This window comes from Lepisma saccharinum, chromosome 16, assembly GCF_977018435.1.
Source record: "Lepisma saccharinum chromosome 16, izLepSacc3.1, whole genome shotgun sequence".
NCBI lineage: Eukaryota > Metazoa > Arthropoda > Insecta > Zygentoma > Lepismatidae > Lepisma > Lepisma saccharinum.
In genome coordinates this window covers 63,185,293-63,210,061 of record NC_139244.1, presented here as the reverse complement: position 1 = coordinate 63,210,061, position 24,769 = coordinate 63,185,293, and the positions used below count along the sequence as shown (strand labels likewise).

The window sequence follows — 24,769 nt, the reverse complement described above, 5'->3', positions numbered from 1 at the left end:
CCCATCTCATTAGTAGGCTATTAACCGGATACAAGAAAGCATTGATATGCGACTCCTATGAACCCATATTGGCCTAGATTCGAAACTTTTTAACAAATACTTTCAATTTTGCCCTGCAAACCTTCTGTATTCAACGACTGTATTACCTAATAAAATAGTTCCTGCTCTATGTCTCGCATGTAATGTTTCTGTGGATTCGTTTCGTTACGAAAACTGCATTGTCAACAACGACAACAGGGGTACAGGGGTACCTTCCACGTAGGCGTCCAAAAGTAACCTCACCTCCACGTAGTACACCCTGGACTGCATTTTGCAGACGAACGAGGCTCTGGCGACTGGAACTATGGCCAGTATAATTTTGTATGTGTTGTCTTGGTTTTTTGTCCTTGTATGTCCTGAGTGCCCGTTTACAGCCTCAGCTTTTAATCAATCAGAAGATTTTAATATTTTAGTTACAACTCGACAGTACAGCAATGTTTATTTTAGTTCTGTTAACCTAAGTTAGAATATTTTAGTCTTCCAACGTTAAATATATGTTATTAGTTACATTTTAGTCCAGGTAAGGGACTGGGCCTCGTATCAAGTGACGAGTTCAAAATAGCCTTGGTGCTGACACACCAAAAATTTTAAATTCAAAATTCAAATTCAACAACGACAATTCAATGGAAGAAGTTTAAAATGTAGGCAATTTATACTTCGTAATTTATTGATATAAATGGCATAAGAAGTTTACTTGGTGAGTTTCTGAAAAAAATCACGAGTGGAATCATGCCCTACTTTACTTTCATCTGAAAAATATGTCATTCGTGCAAATATCGGAACATAATCACTCAATATTCCTTTGTTAGTTGAATTTCGAATTATTGAGGCTTCTCCGTCATACAACTTCCTTCCAATATAAAATTCTGTTCTGAATGAACGACGGGATATAATAGCACCGTGTCCCTTGTGAAAGTGTGTTGCAACAACATGTTTCAAAATCCAACAGCTAGATGCCGCGTTTTTTTTTTTGCTGAATTTTAAGTGTACTCGTGTCGAATTAGGTGGCGCTTTTGTTTATATTCTTGAAAGAAGCTTTGAATAAATTATATGCACAGTGTGGACATTTTTTACGAGGATTTCGTTTTGGATTTCACATTAAGTGACGATTTCATTTACAAGAAGAAGTTTTTCCGTTATTATCCATTAATTATTAAAAATTATGTATTGAACATATATTTTCAGTAACGTTTGTTACCATGTTTAATTTCTGTTACTTTCAAAAACTTGTTTCAGAAAAAAATCGTAAATGTGAGTAAATGTACAGCGTGTTCCATAATAATTATCGGTGTTTCAAGTGGTTTGTATATTGCAACAGACGACGGTAAATTTTTATATCGTAGATGTACTATAGGAACGGCTCTTTAAGTTTGGTACCTTGAGCGCTTATCATTTGTTTCCCATCAGTCACAGCGTAGGCGTAGGTGTTACAAGATGGCTACTTCCGTGGATAAGTCCTTTTGTCTCATTGAATTTGCAAGGTGTGGTTCTGCTGTTTCAGTTCAGCGATTTGGAAGTGTTCAAACAATCGTCGATGGTTTGATAAGTTTCATACGGCTGGATGTGTCTGCAAAGGGAAGAGTTCTGGATTTCCAAGTATGTCGAACGAAAGCGTCGAGAAGCATTGTGTTACCGGATGGATGTGTGCCGTGTCACGAAAGGTGATCACATTAGTAGTGTAATTTATGATAGGATTGGAGCGATAAATGAGGAGGTGTTTTGACTGAATAGAAATACTTAAAACTAAGGCAAAATATCTATACAATTTTATTGTTACTGTGTAAAACCTACGATGTTTTTAAAAAAAAGCTTCCGAGAAAAGAGGACCCCCTCAAACTGATGTGACAAAACCTGAATTTGCTAAAATATCTGTTTATAAATTTGTTAAAAATATAGCTTTTCTCGATATAGTTTTGGCACTACTTAAAACTAGGGCAAGATACTCTTAAGAGTTTTTTGATTATAGTGTGTTATTTTGTCTAATCCAAGATTTTTGTAAAAAAGCCCTTGGGAATTTCCCGTAAAAAGTATAACTCCTCGGGAATTTCCCGTAAAAAGTATAACTCCTCAGGAAATTCCCGTAAAAACAAAATTCTCGGGAATTTCCCGTTTTTTTTCTTCTCAGACCGAGTTTAGCTACATCTATAAAAAGCTGGATCTAACTATAATAGTTAATATTGTGAGAATAGTTGAAGAGTACAGACGTGTTGTTCTAGTGCTCCTCATATTATAGTTCTGTTTGGTTTGATATATTGAATTTCTTATTATTTATATTAAATATATTTCTAGTATACTGAACAAGAATCTTATATTTTATATAAAAGAGTTTGATATTTGTTACATCTAGTTGTAATTAGTTTATATTTAGAGTTTTGGCTTCCAGCTGTTGCAATCTGTCTTTGTGTGTTATACAAGATCAATACGCATTAGGTCATTGCCAGTGCTGACATGCAATTGTGGTAGGTCGCTGCTTTTCTGTCGATCAATACTTATTCTACCTTCGTGCATGTAAGCTATATTGGCATTACAATTTGTCATAGTTTTTTTAAGTATAAAATTTTGATTTGAAACCCAAGAAATCTGATATAATAAACCGAGGATAAAAATTAATAATATTAACATATTAAATATATACAATAATTATATAAAGTACACTGCTGAACCCAATTCATATTTTATATTAAATATAGAGTTTTAATTTAAACCCCAAGAAATTTTATAACTAATAACAAAAATGCCAAATCAAAAATATTGTAAACAATGCAATAAAAATATATCTAGCCATAATTGGACTAGGCACCAAAAGAATTGTGATCCAGGCAAATATAGAACTCCCACAAGAATATGTCCAAATTGTCGTAGAAAATATAGTCTGGAATATTTCTTATATAAACATAAAAATAATTGTTCTGCACAGTTTTCTACTTTATCACATCCATCTACATCTTCATCTGGATTAAAAAGAAAACTTGAAACCCCTATTAATTATAAACCAACAAAACAGCCACGCTATGCACCTATTCATAGTAGTTTTAATGGTCAACTAAGTGATTACTGTTTTATATCAGACCCCAAATTTTATATATTAAGAATTTTTTGAACAATATAAATCCTGATGTGCAGGATATTCTAAATAAACAAAATAACTCTTATAAATTATCTTTCAAATTATTTACACAATATAAGAAAGCAAATGGAACAAAATTTACACACCCCCACATAACAGAAACTGTAGTTATATATTCAAATACAAATTTAGATGAAATAATAAACAGTTTGATAGATCAATTAATTATTAAACATTCTGAATTTGCAGCAAAATAATCTGGATGGAGTTTATGTGGAAGTCCACACAAGTTATATATTAATATTTCTAAATTTAATCCACTACAAGGTTCGACATATCTGCCATTACCTGCCAATATTAAACACAAAAGAGCCGTGGTTAACATAGAAAATAATGATGAGAAATGTTTTCTGTGGTGTATTTTAGCTGCTTTGTATCCAGTTTTAAGGGATCCACAAAGAATAACTTATTATAAAAAAATATGAACACGATTTTGATGACGCAATGGAGGGCTTAGAATATCCAATGTCTGTTCAAAATATTGATAAATTTGAAAAAAAGGCTAGAAATATCAATGGTAAACCATTATCTATTAATGTATTTACTTGTTCTACTGGTGCTGGGAATTGCTTGATAGAACCTCTCAGAATTAGTACACTTGATGATAATTTGGCTATTCCGATTGATTTACTCTTAATTGAGGGGGATGGCACATACCATTACACTCTAATACGCAATCTTGAAGCTTTAGTAAGAAAACAAATAAATAAATAAATCTAATAGAATATTCAAGTTGTGCCGAAGATGTTTAACTGTATTTGATGGTCAAAAAATGGTGAATGGGGTTAGTGAAGTGAATACAGAAATTGCTAAAAACAAGTTAGTTGAACATTTAAAATATTGTGTCAACCATAAACCTGTTCATACGGTGATGCCAAACCCAAGTGAAAATGCAAAATTCAAAAAATTTGAGGCCTTGTTGGAACACCCAGCATATATAGTTTGTGATTTTGAATCAAACCTCAAACCTCTTGCATTCTGCAACCCAGATCCTGATGAATCTTCAATTACATCATACCAGTTACATGAACCTTCTAGTTTTTGTTATATAATTATACGGGATGGTGTAGCTAGTGAACCACAATTATATATGGGACCAAATGCTATCAAAGAATTTGCACATAGAATAGAAAATGAGTGCTATGACATAGCATCTAATATTTTATTAAAATCAAGACCTATGATACCTTTAACAGAAGAACAAATTGAAAATTTTAAAAATGCAGAAAAATGCCTGGTATGTGATTGTGAATTTTCAGATACAAATATCAAGGTAAAACACCATTCCCATACAAATGGTAAATTCTTAATGGCTCTGTGTAATAACTGTAATATTAAGATCCAGAGACCAAAATTTGTCCCGATATTTTGCCATGGTGCATCTAATTATGATTTTCATCATCTGATCAGGTACGAGGGGTTTGAGAAGCAGAATTTAAATATTTTAGCAGAAAATGATGAGAAATATATATCTATTAGCAAGATAATTAAAGTTAATAGTGTTCCTATTCACTTAAGATTTCTTGATTCATATAGAATTCTGTCGGCTAGCTTGGCTACTCTGGCCAGTCAATTATCTGATGATCAATTTAAAATTACTTGTAATATGTTTCCAAATCAGGATTTGAAATTAATTAGGCGAAAAGGTGTATACCCATATGACTATGTTACTGATTTTTCTAAATTTGATGAGTGTTCTCTGCCACCACAAAAAGCATTCTACGGTAAACTCAGGGCATCCGAAATTACTGATGAAGATTATCACCATGCCAAGTTGATGTGGGACAACTTAAAATGCCAGACCTTTGGTGATTATCATAATGCATATTTAAAACTTGATTTAACTCTTTTAGCCGATATACTTCAGGCATTTAGAAAATCTTCAATAGAAAATTATAAGCTAGATCCAATTTATTTCTATAGTGCTCCAGGTCTAGCATGGTCTGCAATGTTTTTAAACACTAAAATGGAGTTAAATTTAATCCAAGATCAAGATATGTATCTATTTATGGAACAGTGTATAATAGGAGGGATGGTGCAATGCTCTCAAAGATATGCCAGGGCTAATAACAAATATATTTCTAATTATGATCCAGAATTGCCATCAAATTATATACTTTATGTGGATGCAAATAGCTTGTATGGTTACGCTATGATGGATAAATTGCCATATGCAGGACTTGAGTGGGTTGAAAATTTTAGTATTGGGGATCTTCAGGATTTTGATGACAGTAACTATGGCCTGTTCTTAGAAGTTGATTTGATAATTCCTGAAGATTTACACAACAAATTGTCTGATCTGCCCCCAATTTCTGAGGTTGAGTGTTCACCTAATTCTAAACAAAAGAAATTGATGATGACTTTGAAAGCAAAACAGGATTATGTAATATATTACAAAAAACCTGCAGTTTTTGATGCGTCATGGTGTTAAAGTAACTAAGGTTGGCAAAGTTTTGAGGTTCAGGCACTCAAGATGGTTGAAACCATATATTGATACGAACACCGAGCTTCGAACATCTGCAGTGAGCCAATTTGATAAAACATTGTTTAAATTAATGGTAAATTCAGTATATGGCAAAACTATAGAAAATGTTAGAAAGCATAGTGATGTTAAATTAGTCACCGACCCCAGCCGGAGCAAAAAATTAGTGGCGTAGCCGAATTTTAATTATAGAAGAATGTATGATGACAATATGGCACTTTTTAATATGAAGAAAACAAAAATTAAGTTTGATAAACCTATTTATGTAGGGGCCGTGATATTAGAATTGGCGAAATTACATATGTTAAAAATTTATTATGGTGTGTTGAAACCTTTTTATGGTAATAGTATAAAATTAATGTATATGGATACAGATAGTTTTATTCTTGATATTCAAACAGAAGATGTTTATAAAGATATATCACATCCTGAATTAATTAAATATTTTGATACAAGTGAACATCCAAAAATTCAACCCCACAACAAAAAGGTGCCTGGCAAGTTAAAAGATGAGACCCTTGGCGATGTTATTGTAGGATTTGCTGGGTTAAGGGCGAAAATGTATAGTTTTAAAACATGTAGTGATGGTGTTACTAAAAAAGCCAAGGGCGTTGGTAGAGTAATTGTAGGTAAAGAGCTTGAATTTAAAGATTATGAAGATTGTCTTAAATCAGATAGGTTAATTAGAACATCCGAATGTAGAATCCAGAGTGTGGATCATTTGTTGACCACAAATATTGTAAGAAAAGTGGCTCTGGACCCACATGACGATAAGAGATGTATTTTATCATGTGGCATACATACTTTACCGTGGGGACATTGTGACTTGAGAAGTGGTAATCAATGCCCAATTTCAGAGCATTATTTGAAATAAATAAACATGCCAATGAATTTATTTGGATTTAAAAAAAAACTATTATGGACCTGCCGACACCAGCACCCTCTTCTGATATAATATCTAAACTAAGTGGTTTCTTAATTATTCATCTCAATAGCATACTTACAGATGTTGATGATAAAACAGGTAAAACATTATACATATTTAACAATAATTTAAATCATTACCAATTACCTATAGGTGGTCAATTACAATTTATTACAACTCCCGAGGGTGATGTCAAGATTTCAGTAGGGAGAAATATTTATAGAATTAAGCACTCAAACATGATTTCTGGTATTGTATATACCGTCTCTGCCGGTGACTGCTTATATATTGAGGTCCCGGGATATTATGACAAACTTATACCTTTTTTATAGAATTAAGAATTAGATATTCAATAATAAATAACCCCCAAAATAAAATAAAAATAAAAATGCCTAATGATATATTTGGCCATACAAGACATGAAGATCACAGTGATGAGATTCTGATGCTTGATGTCAGAGTGAAAAAATTAAGAAGTGATTTACAAGTTTTACAAAGCACACTCAATGCCAGTCTTCAACTAGAAATTACAAATTTACAATCACAATGCATGGACCCTCTTCTTAAAATTGATTCAGAACTTAAATTATTGCTTCAAAAATATACTGATTTGACAACATTGGATAATTTTCAAAATTTAGAGGAAGCTGTAGCAATTCTTCAAGCCAAATTAAAAACTCAAAATACCAACTCTGAACAATTGAAACAACAACTAGAAGAGCAGATTAGTAGTGTCCAGGCACAACTCCAAACAATTGTCAAAAGCATAAAGTCACAAGAAGATTTTGATCTAGTAATTTCCACTCTAAAAGAACAAATTCAATCACTACAAATACCTAATCTAGACCCCTTGAACAATGCCATAGCCGAGGTTAAAGAAAAAATTGAGACACTTGAAAATTTTATGAACAACTTACCATCTTCTGATGCTTTGAGTGCTATAACTCGTAGTGTTGCCAACATCAAACTGCAACTTGAGACATATGAAGATTTTGGAAAAATTCAGAGTACCATAACCCACCTTGAGGGTACCATAGCAGCAATACAAAGTGATCTGACAAATGTACAAGAAACACTAGAATCTCGCTTGCCTGGTATTGTAGACACTCTTGTCAGTGTTCAGTAACAAATCACAAAACTTGAAAACCTCAACACCGAATCTGAGCTATCTCACTTTCATCACTTGATCGATGATATCCAAACAAAACTTGAAATTTTACAACAATCGACACCTACTCAGGCAGACATAACCCTGCTCCAAGATGCTATGCGTAGTGTGGCTGACGCTAGTGAATTAAATAGTGTAAAATTGGCACTTGAATCTTTGCAGAATACTGTAGCAAATCTGCCCACATCTCAGGAACTTAAAAATATTAAGAGATCAGTAAATCGCATACTGAAATCAGAAGATATCAAGAATATCCAGACAGAGATCAAACAACTTACTCAGACAGTGGCCACTTTTCCAACCAATCAACATATTAATGAACTGCATGCTTTGTTTGAGGATATCAGAAGACAAGTCCATGATCTTACTGCCCAAAATTCTAAATTGGCAGTTGTTGAAAATTTACAGCAAATTGTAGCAAACATCAAGCAACAACTAGGGACCATGGAATCCAACCAAGCAAATACTCTGTCTGTTTTTGCCACCCAGCTTCAAGAAATTGTGCAACAATACAAAAAAACTTGCTGTAGACATAAGAATAAAACCAGGCCACGATGAAATTGTTAGGACTATCAACGAGCATCTTGAATCTGTAATAAATAGATTGCTTACAGCAGAAAGAGAAATAACTGGCCTAATCGAGAATCCTAAGCATACAGTAATTCTTGAATTAAACAGTATCCCTAACAATGAATATAATTCACCATTTACACCAGGTGGGAAACTGTATAAGCTGTCCCCTGCACAATTTTATTACCAGTTTTTTGTTGGAGGCACACTTAGACCAATCAAAATTAAATATTGGTTACAACCACAGGCACATCACTACCCTACCTTATCAATAACTAATGTTGACAACAAACCAAAGGTCACTAAAATAGAGTTAGAGGATTTTACAGATCCCAATACATTAGAAACATCTTATGTTGAAGATGATGGATCTCTGGAATTTAAAATACAAATAGGAGACAAATTATATTTAGAAAATCCTGTAGTATCGCCTGCTGAACACCATATAGTTGCAATATTCTTGTTTACATACTATGTCTAGACAAATTATTGTTGATGAATTACACAAACCAGCCAGACATAAATATAAGCGACTACCAGTACTCACAAAAGGCATAGATGATTTATGGCAGTGTGACTTGGTCGAGATGGCACCACATGGGGGACAGTTGAAAAATTTAGATAAGGTCAACAAAGGATACAAGTATATACTTACTGTCATAGATACATTTTCAAAATTTGCCTGGGCATTGCCGCTCAAATCTAAGACTGGAAAATGTGTTACAGAAGCTTTTAGGACAATTATTAATCAGAGTGGAAGATCACCACGCTATCTACAAACAGATAATGGCAAAGAATTCTATAATTTGGTGTTCCAACAATTTATTAAAAGCCAGTCAATAAAACATTACTCGAGTTACAGTGATCTCAAGGCATCTATTGTAGAAAGATTCAAGAGAACTCTAAAAAATCATGTATAAACAATTTACCCTTCAAGGTAATTATAAATGGCTTACCATCTTACCAGAACTTTTAGATAAATATAATAATTCAGTTCACACTACAATTAACATGAGACCCTCTGAGGTAACTTCATCTGATGAGCAGAAATTAATCAGCACTGTTTACTATCCTAGATATCAGCCAACAACCAAAAAAGCTAAATATAAGATTGGTGATCAAGTAAGAATTAGCAAATATAAGTACTTATTTAAAAGAGGTTTTACAAGAAATTGGAGTACCGAATTATTTACAGTGGTTCAAGTTAAACCTGGGACCCGTAACACATATATAATAAAAGATCACCGAGGTGAAATTCTCAAAGGCAGGTTTTATGAAGAAGAACTTAACAAAACTAAACAGCCAGACACATATCTCATAGAAAAAGTTATTCGCAAAAAAGGCAACAAAATACTGGTCAAATGGCTAGGTCTCCCAGAACACAGTTGGATCGAGGCAGACAAAGTGATACTATGAACACCTGGGAAGACTACCAGATCCTGAACAGGAGAATAAGAGAAACGGCCAGCTGCTGCCTGATAATATTAGATGTCTTATTGTTGGGCCATCGGCCTGTGGTAAAACTACACTAATGATTGATAATTTTTTATTGGCACCTAACTGGTTAGACTGGAAAAATAGGCATTTGTATGTCTTCTCTAAGAGTTTAGAACAATTAAAATATCAGCAGTTGATGAATCTATATGATGGACTGGATATAGCCACTTTTGAATCAGATGTTAAACCACTTCATGAATGTCTCGATAACTCTGTTGTTGTATTTGATGATATTATATTACAAAACCAAAACAAGGTTAGAAATTTTTTTACACAGGGCCGACACAAAAACATAGATTGCTTCTACCTGGCACAGACTTTTTCTAAAATACCAAAACAATTGATAAGAGACAACAGCAATTTTATATGTGTGTTTCATCAAGACCATACCAACCTCAAACACATACATGATGAATATGTAGGTGGCGACTTGAGTTACAATAATTTTTCTAAGTTTTGCAGTAGGTGCTGGAACCAGGATAGTTATGGGTTTGTCACAATTGATATGACAAGAAAACCTAATAGTGGTAAATATAGAAATAAAATTAACAATTTTCTAGACATTGAAACATATATAAATAACCATGAAAAGACCAATTATTGATGATCTTAAATTAAGAGACTATCTTGTAAAAAGATTTAAGGGATGGAAAGTAGAGAACCGAAGTATCTATGAACAACACAAGCGCACAGAACAGCCGATTATTGATGCTATTAGTGAACTAGGTAAAAATATTAAAACTGTTACAGAGCAGAATCAAAATTTGATCACAGAGCTTGTACCTGTAGCTGCTAGGAACATATTAGATTATCCAATCACCCCACTTTCTAGTATTCATACACCTAGTCCTGTTGCTCCTCGAAGAATTGAGGCTAGTCAGGATCCTATTGAATTGGGTCTTCTTGCTCAAAAATATTTAAGCACACCTAAAGACAACAAAGATGAGGTTTTTGGCTTATATGCTGACACAGAGCGTGATGGTAGCATCATACATAGAATTGGCAATTTTAGGGTAACATTTATGGGAGATGATCTAATAGTATATTCAGAATCTCATCTTGGAGAAAGAGGTGGTTTTGTTAAGTATCCTGGAACACCTGGATTATGGGAATTGATGACTCGTAAGAGACCTGGCAGCTATACAGATCAAGACTATGAGCACTACAAAGAAATATTAATAAAATCAGATGCTCTATACCAGAACAATGATCCCACACAAAAAAGAGTCAAGTCTAGCAGTGGAGCAAAATACAACAACTTAATCAAGCCCATATGGTCACAGATCAAGACAGGTAGTGGGATCAAACAGTACAACACTCTGCCTAAAGAATTTGTCTGGGTTGACGATGTCAGGAAACTTGTAGATAGGTTGCTGGTGATAGCTGGGGAAGAAAATGCCGGTAACCACAATTTTTACAATGAAAAGGTTGGAATTATGGACATGATAAGCACCAAATTGTCTAATTTTATAGTTAATGACATTAAGGGCATTGGATATCTTATAAAAATTATTAATACTCTACCACCTAAATTTTGGAATATCTCCGAGGGTCGGGGGCTAGTTAATGACATCATAAACAAGTTGCCATTTGAACTACACATACCAGGCTATCAGTATTGTAGTCCAGGTACCAAACTAGATCATAGAGTAAACAGAGGTGACCCTGGTGTTAATCCTCTAGATGCTGCTTGCAGAGACCATGACATAGCATACAACACACATACCGACCTTGACAAGCGACATGTGGCAGACAAAAAATTAGAAGAGGCTGCATTTGGTAGATTTGTAAGCAAAAATGCTTCTTTGGGTGAAAAAATAGCAGCGTTGGGGACCACCATAGCTATGAACACTAAACAAAAATTGGGGTGGGGGTTGTAATAAATTAAGTAAATTAGCTATAATTTAATTGAACTAGTTAATCCCAGAATATGTATATAATAAACCAAAAAAATGAAGGCCAAAGGTGTTATGTATCAGATACCTTATGCAGGTCTTAAATCTCTTAAAACTATTGATAGTCTTCTAACCAAAAAGCAGCGCAAGAAGAAAAGTTCTTGCCAAGGGACATGGTATGAAATTATTACTTAGTACCCCACAATTAAAAAAATTACAACAATCTAGAAAAAAATCACATACAGGTGGATTCATATTTAGTATCCCAGCTATTTTAGCAGCATTGGGGGCCGTGGGGAGCTTGGCTGGGGGATCGGCTGCCATAGCAAAAACAGTAATAGATGCCAAGAAGAATAAAGCAGAATTAGATGAACAAAAGCGCCATAATCTGACCATAGAAAAACAAGGCAAAGGTGTTAAGAAAGTTATGAATAAGTTAAAAAAAAACAAGAGCTGCTTACCAACCAAGATATTGAAGCTTTAATCAAACCACTGGGCATCAAAAATTTTAGAGGAGTATACATGTCCGATTCTTTACCAGAACAACCACTCAAAAAAGAGTGTGGCATAGTTAATTTGGATAAGTTCAAAAATCAGGGCACACACTGGATTTGTTATCTTAAATATTTAAACAATGAGGCATTTGTGTTTGATTCATTTGGAGGTGTTCCACCTGAGAATTTAGTAAAATATTTAAAATCAACTAATCTTTATTATAATAATACCCGTATTCAAAATTTCAAAGGTATTAATTGTGGACATTTGTGTTTATCTGTTCTTAGATATCTGTCTCAAATAAATAAACCATTAATTGAAAATTTTCAAAAAGTTTTGTGGTATCTAAAACACCATGGGGATATTCCATCTTACCAGCCAAAATTCAATATTGAAACTCAAACTACATGATGATATAGTATATCCCAAAACAATAGCTCTCAGAGCATTCTATGGCATGTATTTGATCCCCAATATTACACACCACAACAACACAATTATAGTTGGTGACCAAAAAATTGTCATTACTCCAGGGCAATATAATTTGTCTGCTTTAAATGCTCAATTACCTAGGGGTATATTGTTAACTCAAAATTCTGTTACTCACAGAGTAGGAATTGTGTCTGCTACAGAGACAGTAGATCTGGGTACTATAGGAGAACTATTAGGATTCGAAAACAACACAAAACTTGAACCAGCCATTAAACACACTGCTATTAATATACCTAAATTCTTAGCCATAGAAACTCTAAATATTCACTGTAATGTGGCCGAGGGTATGATCACCAAATCAAATGGCATAGGCACTCACAAACAAACTGGCATTATTGCAACATTTAAACCTAACTCTGAATTTATGGAACCTATCATCTACACTCCATCGCCAACATTATATTTTCCTGTGTGCCACAATAGAATAGATTATATTGAGTTGATGGTCACTAATGAAAAAGAAGAATTAGTTGACTTTGCTGGGGCCACAACAACTGCCGTCATAGAAATTAATATTTAAATAAAAATACATACAAAAAATAAATAAATAAATAAATAAATAAATAAAATGGAAAATATTGAGAGTTATGAGTTACAAACATTCCCTCCAAACCGGAGGACTTTTGCAAATTTAAATCAAGCCAACACAGAGATTGAGATTGACCTTGATGTAGGGGATGGGTTTATACACCCTCACAGAGCAGACCTATATTAAATTTGATGTTGTAAAACTCGATGGTACAGATTATCCAGCTAACTCAAATATAAGATTGGTAGACAATTTTGTGCCACATCTGTTCTCTGAAATTGAGATCAGAAAACATGGTGTTGTTATAAACAGAGTAGATTACCCTGGTATTACTTCTACAGCATTGGCCACACTAAAATTATCCAAGACCGAATCTTCTTACTACAAAATAGGTGGATTTGAAGCTGCTGATAAAATAATATCTAAAAACCACACAGTATTGTTTCCTATGTGCCTGTTGCCAGGATTCTTCTCAGATTACAAAGATATTATGTGGAAGGGTGGTTTAAGAATTACATTTAGAAGATCCGCTAATGATAATAATGCTTTGATGAGGTATAGTTCATTAAATTCTACTGGGGCAGCGTTGCCTAATACCTTACCTGATGAAGGCAAATGCCTTATTCAGACTATGGAGCTAAGAATTCCAGTAGTTGAATATGAAGCTAGTTATGCTCTTAAATACAAAGCAGATATCCTAAAAAATCCACAGGTACCTTTACAATTTTATATTTTATGTTGTTATAAACAGAGTAGATTACCCTGGTATTACTTCTACAGCATTGGCCACACTAAAATTATCCAAGACCGAATCTTCTTACTACAAAATAGGTGGATTTGAAGCTGCTGATAAAATAATATCTAAAAACCACACAGTATTGTTTCCTATGTGCCTGTTGCCAGGATTCTTCTCAGATTACAAAGATATTATGTGGAAGGGTGGTTTAAGAATTACATTTAGAAGATCCGCTAATGATAATAATGCTTTGATGAGGTATAGTTCATTAAATTCTACTGGGGCAGCGTTGCCTAATACCTTACCTGATGAAGGCAAATGCCTTATTCAGACTATGGAGCTAAGAATTCCAGTAGTTGAATATGAAGCTAGTTATGCTCTTAAATACAAAGCAGATATCCTAAAAAATCCACAGGTACCTTTACAATTTTATACATATCAATGTGTGCAGAAGCCTGCCACTGGTAGCAATTATGAATTTGATGCTACAAACTCAATCTCCAGTATACAATATGACATGCCAGATTTTGTGGTGGTACTGTTTCAGACCGGAAGACACAATAATCAAGAAAAAAATTCAAGTAAGTTTGATAACTGCAACATCAAAAACATATATCTTAAAAATGGCAGAAATGAGGTATTCCCTAGAGAAAGTTATAATTTAAACATGTCCAAGGATGATTTCCTCAAATTATATGAGGCATTTTCAGCATTCAAAAGGGTCACAATTGGGAATACTGACATGTATTACTCACCAGATGAATTCAAAACACAGAGACCCATGTTTGTCATCAACACCTCAAAAAGAAAACAAGTTGTAGTTAATGACAGGACAAATATTAAAATTATCTGTGAATTCCATGATACACTTCCTGATGATACCATATGTAGTGTTATTCTTATAGGTGAAAAATCATATGTTTATGATGTAAGAAATGAGAGAGTCACAGAGCAATTCTAGAAGACTTTTGCATATTATATTGTGTTTAGTATTAGATAAACAAGTTGAGCCTGCCTGGTCCTGAATTAAAATATTTGAGTTAACATATTAATACTCTAAATTTAAACTAGAAATAATTAGAAATAAACCAGAAATAAATATGTGTAGATATAGGTATATATGTAGATAGGTATATATATGTGTAGGTAAATATGTGTAGGTATAAATATGTGGGTGGGTGTGTGTGTGGGTGTGTGTGGGTGGGTGTGGGTGGGTAGGTGTAGTTCTTAAGAGCATCTTGCCCTAGTTTTAAGTAGTGCCAAAACAATATCGAGAAAACCCATATTTTTAACAAATTTATAAACAGATATTTTAGCAAATTCAGGTTTAGCCACATCAATTTGAGGGGGTCCTCTTTTCTCGGAAGCTTTTTTTTTAAAAAAATCGTAGGTTTTACACAGTAACAATAAAATTGTATAGATATTTTGCCTTAGTTTTAAGTATTTCTATTCAGTCAAAACACCTCCTCATTTATCGCTCCAATCCTATCATAAATTACATAAATTACACTTACATTTAAAACAATGTAAACTTGTTGAGAGTTGTTTGTTCTTATGCCACACATACAAGGGAAACTAAACGACTATGAAACCCTGATAATCATTTTGGTTTTTGATTGATTGATTTAGTTCATTTTACTTCGCGTTTTGTGCCTCTTGGCTAATTTGCGAAGATGGGGATAAGTGATGAAATTGATGAATAGACATTCACAAACAAACAAGCCCGAGTAGGATTCGAACCCGGTACCCTTGGCGTCGCAGCGCGATGTGCTAACCACTCGGCCACAGGGTCCGGCGATAATCATTTTGGGACACGCTGTATATTGATTGAGTTGGTGTTTTAAGTTAACTTTATGCACAGTAAGGCTACTCAGGACTGGACCTACAATTTAAAGTGGGATCTGAACCACTTTGTGCCTCCACGTGGTATCGAACCCGGGACCCCTCGATTACAAGGCGATGACGCTACCACTGCACCATCGGTGAAGCCCACGCTGTAGATAAAATGTAACATATTATACATCTGCGGAAAGAAGATGTGTTGTAAATTTCAGAAAAAAATGTCAAATAACAACACATTTATCAACATAATTTCTATGATTTTTTTTAAAAACGCACAAAACAAACGTCTCCTGGGAAAAACTCGGTATTCCCAGGCTCGTCCAGAAAGGGTTAAAATGGTATTCTCATGTTCCGTTGGTGATGAAAGGATAAAAGTGGTAAAACGGATTTTGAAAACACTGGAGAGCCTGAACCAAACAATTTTGGTTCTCAAAGTAACCGGTGAGCCTCTTTCCATCGACAAGATATGATTCAACAACGTTTACCTGATGTGAATGGTAAGGTCCTCCACTGACGATACCTATATTCAGCCAGTATATCCAAGCTGCCAGAGGATTCCCACCGTAGCATCCCATTCCACAGAAGCGGCAGCAGGTGACCAGATCCTCAGCTGAGAAATGGAAGTGTTTCTTGCCTTTAGAGTGGATGCACACTCTGTCAGACATTGCCTCCACTGCTCCAAAGGCCTGAAAATGACAACTTCATTACCACAATGAAAATAATCGCCACGATATGCACCGAGGACCGGATATCGCAATCAGCTAAAATTCTCCCGCGAAAGTTATGCTAAGATTGATGGAGAGTTACAAGAAGGGAGATTTGATATCCAGAATGGTAAAAGTAGTTAAGGAATGTTTCTAAAATAATGGAGGAGTAATACGGTAATAGGAAAAAATATTATATACGAGGTGCGTCCAGGAAGTTAATTTAGATTAGGCATGAAATAAAACAAGAACGTCAGTAATAATTGGCATTAGTTAGAGTGACTCATAATCTACATTTCGACATATTCATCACCGTTGTTCAGGCATTTGTCTTAGCGTGGCACTAAATTGTATGCCTGTGCAATATTTGTCTGCCGCCAAAAACTGGAACCAGGACGTCACCGCTCCGTCGCTGCAAAATAGGATAATGCCAGATACCGCTTCAGCTGTATGGGGTCGTGCGTTATCGTGCAAGAACACAGTGCCTTCGCTCAGCTTTCCACATTTCTTGTTCTGTATCGCCTTCCGCAGCTTATTCACAGTACCGATCAGCATTGGTGGTCTGCCCTCGTGGTAAAATCTTCATGAGGAGGACACTTTGCAATCGGCCTGAGCAAGTAGTGACGCGAGACGGCTCCACTAATGAACAACTGAGAAAGAATGGATTTGAGTGGAAGTGTGGAGTGGGAGAGGGAAGCAACTGCAGTCACCAGTCTTCGCAGCACCGTGTACTGCTTCGCTCTGCTCACTAGATTTCCTAAGTCAGGGATCGCCAAACCGTCGGCAGCAAGCTACCGGTAGCTCACGTGGTCATTTCTGATAGCTCGTGAGGGGTTGGCTACAATTCGTGATTCCAGCTATCTTACATGACGTCTGGGGAGATATTTTGGAATTACTAGGACTGGAGTGCTTCTTTCTCTTGTCACGGAGAAAACGTATGTAGAACACATTGATTATTGAGCTATTGTTTCTGTCTAGAAACATCTAAATCTAACGACAACCATCCAAAGCCTCCATCTTCACTTTTTAATGATTTACATGTTGTCCTCGAAGTATATTTTTTAAAAGTGAAATACAAAAATGGATCTCAAAATGTGACATGCAAGCGTTACACTTCGCAATAAACATTTCCCGATTTTAGTCCATTGAGGAGAACAGTTTGAATGCATAGAATCGGTATGGAACCGGGGACCCCTTGATTATTAACATAGAAATTGCCATCCTTCTTATTAACCAGACGATAATGGCAGTCTTTGTACGTTGTATTGAAATTAGACAGAATAATTTGATTATACGTCTTAAAGGTTTGAAATAATCATAAAAAGTCAAACTACCCATGGTAGCTCGCAAGGTATTTTCAAATGAGGAAAGTAGCTCAACGGTTCTGGGAGTTTGGAGACTTCTGTCCTAAGTGAATAACTTTAAGTGTTATACATTTGGACTTTGCAGTAGATACCATAGTCCATCCCTAAACGTCCAATATCGACATCTTTCTGCGTAGGGAACATTCCAACAAAGTTTTGAATTTATGAAGGAATTGGTTAGAAACAATTTTAGAAGTAACATTTTTCGTATGAATTGATGAGGAGACCTCTTTCTCCGCTTCAGTTCACCTCATATATCCAGCACGTGGAATGAAAGATCATTAACATGCACACAATTCCCTTCCATCTGCAGAAGCAGACGACAAGCCAGTTAGTGATCACTGACATATCAACATGGGAAATCTTGTCTTGAGCACACTCTGACCGTACAAATGTGCAAGCTTCCTTTTTGCCTTAAAATGAACGCACCTAAATGTGCCAGTGTATATGCCAGTTTTTTATGTTGCAGATTTTTAAATACCACACTAAAAAAATAGTAAAAATATACATTGATTTAAGCCTGTATATACCATTTGAGTGAATTATACTGGTCGTAAGCCCAATTGGCAGCTGAATTGCTTTTTGCTACATACCTTTATCTGTCCACTAATCGTCTTCGGGGGTGTGTGCCTCGATGAGTGTCAACAACCTCAGTTGCGAAGTAAAAGCTGTAGGGATAACATAGCTTTCCCGTTACAACGTTGCCAAGCGAACGTCTGTTGTTGTCAGTTGCTTTTATTGGATAGTTTGTACACTGTTTGGGTGTATCGTGCACTAATTTTCCTTGCTTGGTGTACTATTGTACAAGTTTTATCCAGTAACGGCGCTGATCAACTCTCTCTCTTCCAACTTTACAGTACATTTGACAACATGCTGCGTATCCGGTGTTCATTTGTTTCATCCTGCCAGGACCTTTCGGTGCCTTGTGACTCGAATATGCCCGATGTCAGTCGAAGAATATTCAACTGATCGCTGATTCGTTGTTTCCCAGCCGCCAGTTGGATTTGCGAGCGGTATAGAATATCTTAAATAGATGTAATATTGTAGCATCGAAATGTTGAGAATGTGAAAGAGTTATACCATAGAAGAAACATTGTTTTCATACACAAATCGAAGTTCACAAAACGAAAACTGTAGTAAGACAGTCAGCTGGAAATATTTTTATTGGAAGCATTACTATAGTTATATTTCACAAATATGCTTACCCAACACGAGCCACAGGCCCCTTGATCTCTTATCTCTTTTACTGTTGGGCAATTTGGCCACTGTTTACGGGCATCAAACTCCTCCGGGATGTCAGCAGACAGAAGCACATTCTCTTTCTGTGGGAGGCGGAAGTGTTTGTTGTCTGGGAGAACTCCCATTAAGCCCTTGATGTACGTCATTGAAGTTTCTGGGGGGAAATTTCGACCAGCCTAAAAAATGAAGAAACAATGTCAATCCAAGTTGATGTAGTCTCCCTTCTTTGCGGTTTTACCCCACACAATTTAGGAAGAGGATATTCGTGAGCTTCACATGATTGCACCGGCATTTAGCAGTAGCGCCCCCCCCCCCCCCATCAGATTCAAGCAAGATGACGACGTCGCAACAGAAAGCTTTCTGGGTACTGCGCTTTGAAGTGTGTGAATCTGTTACAACAGTGCAACGTGAATTTCGGCGACAGTATGGTGAGAACTGGCTCTTCCCACAGTTACAGCTTTATTCCAATGACTACTGTGGATGAACTGCGAAATCGGATCACAGCAGCAGTGGCAGTAGTGACTCCAGACATGCTCGCATCTGTATGGGACGAAGTCTCCTACCGTATGGACATATGCCGAGCGTCCAAAGGGGGACACATTGACCACTTATGAACATTTTTCATGTAAAAATTTATGTATAGCTGTTTATTTTAAAAGCAATTCCAAGTTCCTGGTTTGATAAATAAAAAATACATAGCCTTTCAAAATCGGGTGATTATTTTTGAAACACCCTGTATCTTCTAACACCTGAAAGTAATGCTAACATTCTCCAATTCAAACTATATACGGAGCTACACAATTATGTTCCAATTCCTTTCCACAACCCTCTCTATCCATTCATAAATAATTCGATTGGCGTCCTTGAACCAAATTGCGGCAAGTAGTTGATCGGAACTGCGCCTACACAGGGCATCGAACCCAAGACCCCTTAGTCATAAGACGGCAGTGTTACCTCTACGCCAGACAAAAGTCTGACCTTACATTATTGTACGTAATTTGTTTCAGTACTGTTAACATCGCACACATATGCTTGCCTGTATAAACTGACATGTGTTTCTGGATTTACATTTTTTTGCTAAATGGCCGAGAAACTGTGCATTTGATCTTCATGAACGAATCTGGAATATGTTTATTTCTTGCGAAATGATAAAACTTGCACTACCTCTCCAGAGTTAAGTCTGACGTTATCACGGCTGACGTATCGTGGGTCATGAGTTCGAATCTTGACTCCTGCCCATTGAAGATATGAGGCAGTCGCCGGACCTACCGAGTAGACACAATTGCGTGAAGAGTGGAAATGAAAACCAGGCTAAGTGCCAAATCATCAAACCTTCAGTTCTGTGTCGAAAAGTGTGCTATGTGCCGAGCCCAATATGCTGTGCAGTGGGCTATCTGTAATGCGTATTGTTCGTAGTGCACAATATGGCTAGTAGAATGCGCATGGATCTAGTTCCACCAGCTGTGGAATGAAACCCGGGATAAGTGCCGATTGCCACCGAACTGTGACGAGTACTGACATATTACTCTACTACCATCTTTTTGTAACGATTCCAGTAGTGAGTGAGTAGCCTTGTTGATTCTGATATCTAGTTATTCCAATGAAGCACGTAATCTTATAGCAAACCGACAATCTTCTTTTGTCGTAGAAAATACGTACCACCTATTATAGAACTGCTACTATATATGACGTTTACGTAACAATGCTACCTATATTTATATGACGTCATAAACTTAAATTACAGGAGAGATTTATCAACAAAACTACTACACTCCTTATGCTGCGTGCCCACTGATTACCCTTTACAAGGCCACTGTCAGGATATTGTTCACCCACTGGTGAAAATAACCAAATTGATCGAATGAATACATCTGCCTTAACGCAAACTTCTCGGAAAGTTGGGGGAATCGTCTAGTCCTCTCTTCCGACGGATATACGTACCTCCACAATATGCAGAAATACAAAGGGTCATCCACGTTGGCAGGAAGAATAATGAACACTGCTGTACCGGCATCTCAAATTACTGGTTGTTGTTGCTTCAGCGCCACATTTGCACCTGGTCGTGAATAATTGATCTATTGATCAGCATTTGCTTCCCTATGCTCTCCAGAGCCTTTTTACCAAGTTTTGCAATCTGTTGCTTCGAACGAGCTCCAGCAATTCTCGAGCACTCGCGAAACTTGCCAACTCTAAAGCGAAGATTATGATTTGAAGATATTCCAAAAACATTAAATTGCCAATATAATTTTCACAACGTCATGCTACAAAAGAGACGGACAAGCCGAATGGCATGTCACAGACTACTTACCTTCCATGAAGTATTTAAAGTATTGATATGATATATGAAATCGTCTGATAGTGGATGAAACTCGGTTGCAGCCCCCAGGCCAAAGATGCATATTAGATAGAGTAGTATCATCGTTCACCTGAAAAGTAGATGGAAATTTTCGTTTCTGCAGTTAATTACAATACACATATAAGTGATGTAAGTTAACGAATATACTATGTCCAGGTTATGTCTGGAGCAAGGCCGCGCATAGAGGCAGAGAAGGGGAGTGGGGAATCGAGTGGGTTGAGCGAAGCAATACACGCTGCTGCGAAGGCTGGTAACTGCAATTCTTTCCCACCTCCAAGCAATCCCATTCCCTCTGACGTGTTCATTGGTGGAGCCATCTCGCGTCACCACTTGCGCAGATACTTGTTTTCCTTAGCTTGTTCCAGAGATAACCAGGACAGAGTGTAGAAACGCTGATGTTTCGTTTAGATTTTGAAAAGAGGTCCTTCCAAGGGTATGCTGGGAGGGAATCGGTTTCGCAGTTGAAGCCCCGTCAAACATCTTTGAAAAAGTAGTAGTAGTGCAGAACAGTAATTTACCTGATATGCCCCACAGTAAGGATAATAAAAAAGCTTGTATAAAGAAATGTTCGAGCGTTGCTAAAAACTTACAGTCCAGGGTTCGGGTATCTGTTTCTCCAATCATTTATTTCATCATTCATTCTCATCGTCATAATTAACCCAAGAGGCAAAAGATTCCATGAAATAACCAAAATGATAGTATAACTTCCTGAAGCTGCCGTTGCAAATAGACACACTATCATGATTATTCAATTATCATGAAGTCGAAAAGTAATATGTAAACAATGGAATTTAGAAATAGACAAAATGATATGAACATACGTTCAGCGAAAAACTGTGGTCTTCTGCGTGGAATGATTTTAAGATTTAGAAACTAAAAGCAAAAGAAAGAAAGCAAAACCAAGTTAAGGAATTAATGGAACAGAGATAGACATGAATGTACGCAAAATGTTCACAGAATTGGATAATGTGGATCAGTTTGCATAATAATTCCAACATGTCCCAAATCCTCCAGTAACTTCTTTGAAATCTGGCCTAAAATGACACTCAGGTAGTCCGTGTGTCGTAGACATGGAGGTTTAAAGGCGAAGGTTGTTCAGTCCTTCAGATGCACAGTGTGACAAAACTGTAACTTGTAAAATGCCAACAGTGTTCCACGAATGTGCTGTTGTGGGCAAGTGAATGTTTGAAAATGTGAATGGTAATTTTTTTCTTGTAAGCAAAGGAAATGTATTTCCATTAATTCGACTGTGCACTGTCGTATTAACAAGAGGAATTTCTGGGAGTGGTGTTCAATGGCTTAAATGAGGAATTGCTGGCACGTGAAATATTTCACTGCTGTCTCAGAAAAGCACTTCATAACTTTTTTAGCGTCGTCGGGTAAAACGACACATTATTGATCAGTGTACAATGACGTATACCATTTTACCTTAGTAAAGAAAATAAGTAAAACATCATATATTGATGCAGAAACTACTAATTTGATACATCAAGATATACCCAGTCTGACCATAAATACTGTTACACACTATTTTGTGAATAAATTGAATATAGTTTCAGATTTTTAAATGTTCTTTTAGTATGTTACACTTACATATATTACACGCAAATAGCACCAATCAGTTTTCAAAATGCACACTTTTCGCACTCACACAGGCTCGAAGTCTCCCTGGCCAGGCATCTATTGCAGCCCGGATTGTCTTGATGGGGAAGTCCGCCACTCATGCTATGAAGGAGTGCTTTTAACTTTCAATTATAGGGTTCCTCTTCTTGCAGACAGTCCCCTCTAGCTATGGGCACAGTTTGTAGTCGAAGGTACTGAGATCATGGCTATCAGATGGCCAATCAAAAGTGGAGATGAAATCGAGTACACTGGTCTCCAGTCACCGTCGCGTCATCCTTGCCTTATGAGCTGGGGCAGAACATTTCTTGAACATCCAGGATTCATTGTTCAACAGTGTCACGAGAGGGTCCAGGACACTTTCCACATACACTTTCGCACGGCTTTTAAGCCCTTTTCTAAAAAATGAGGCCTGGTGGAACTCTCATAGCTCACCCCCACCAAACCATGACTGAAGAGGGTTGGTGGCATCTCTGATTTTTGGGAACTCTCTCACAAACTTCTCGAGAGTTCGAAGCATATAACCTTTCATTTTGGCGCTTAAAACTTTATTCAGTGGTGAACAATTTTTTTATCAGTGAAGAGAATTCTGCAATGCTCATTGGCAAAGTACCGCTGCAGGAGCCGTCTCGATTTCAGTTCCCTCTGATTCTTCACTTGTATCGTCAGGAAATTTCAAGTACTCCACCAGTAATCACCAATTCCAAGGTCTTCATTAAGTACCCTGAACATTGATTGTTGTGAAGTGTTCAGCTCCTGTGCCATTATCACTTGCTTCCGGATGGCATTTCGGAGGATGCGAGCCAGCACTGCTTTAACAGCCGCAGCTGTTCATACAATGTGAAGTCGACCACTCTTGGGCGATCTTTCATGCTACCAGTATCAGTGAATCTCTGGATTGCTGATCTTCGGGATTTTTAGGAGCTGGGAAAATCTCAGTGAGTGACTTCCCAACCATATGCAGAGCAATTACGGCTAATCTGTTTTCATATTTGCCCCACTCCATGCTAAGCACAGGAAGATACACGCTTGCTCTTTCACAGCTGAACACACAATGGTCAGGAGTGAACTTCATCACAAGCTTGGTTCATGAGCTTGACTACCGAATGTACAGTCCAAGCCAAAAGTTTGTAACAGTATTTATGGCCAGACTAGATATGTTTGCCACCACCTCATTGTACGCACCGTTTACAGCCTCATAACGTGTCGTTTCTTTGGTCCGTTATGACATATTATGGTCAGGAATTTTAAAAATGGTTACTTAATCATCCAGGAAGAGTAGTGACACAGTTTGAAGTTACAAGTTTGATTTCAGCTGCATATGTGAAAGCTGCAAATAGCGGAAATATTTCAAAGTAAACCACCAGTTCACTCTTGCAGAAACCACAAATCAATTGTTGACTTGTAAGTAAGAAATTAGAAAGTATGCATGAGAAAACTATATTACAGAGATGGGATGTTCTCGTCGGTTTGGAATGCAGACCTTACAAATTCCATGACTTGCCTCATCCGGTTGAAAGGTACCAGCCTGATAGTCGGATATGAAGTGACAGGTATTGGAATTTGTATATCTAAGCAACAGAACCGATCTGAGAAGATACGGAAGAAAAATTCGAGATCAGTTTTGGATTTGATTTGAGTGAGTCAACATCGTAGGAGAAGAACTCAGGTATGTACCTGGAGGACGGA

The 24,769-nt window shown here is 36.5% G+C and overlaps 1 protein-coding gene across 1 annotated transcript in view; it reads right to left on the bottom strand.

The window, feature by feature from the left end:
• Positions 1-21,526, bottom strand: part of LOC146000115 (cathepsin B-like) — a 33,222-nt gene extending 11,696 nt beyond the window's left edge. Inside the window, exons 1-3 of the mRNA XM_083137462.1 lie at positions 21,413-21,526; positions 19,071-19,280; positions 16,283-16,483 (exon numbers count right to left, since the gene is read on the bottom strand). Coding sequence (XP_082993588.1) covers positions 16,283-16,483; positions 19,071-19,280; positions 21,413-21,523 — 522 coding nt within the window. The 5' untranslated portion in view covers positions 21,524-21,526. The remainder of the gene's footprint in view (positions 1-16,282; positions 16,484-19,070; positions 19,281-21,412) is intronic.
• Between the last annotated feature and the right edge of the window lie 3,243 nt (positions 21,527-24,769).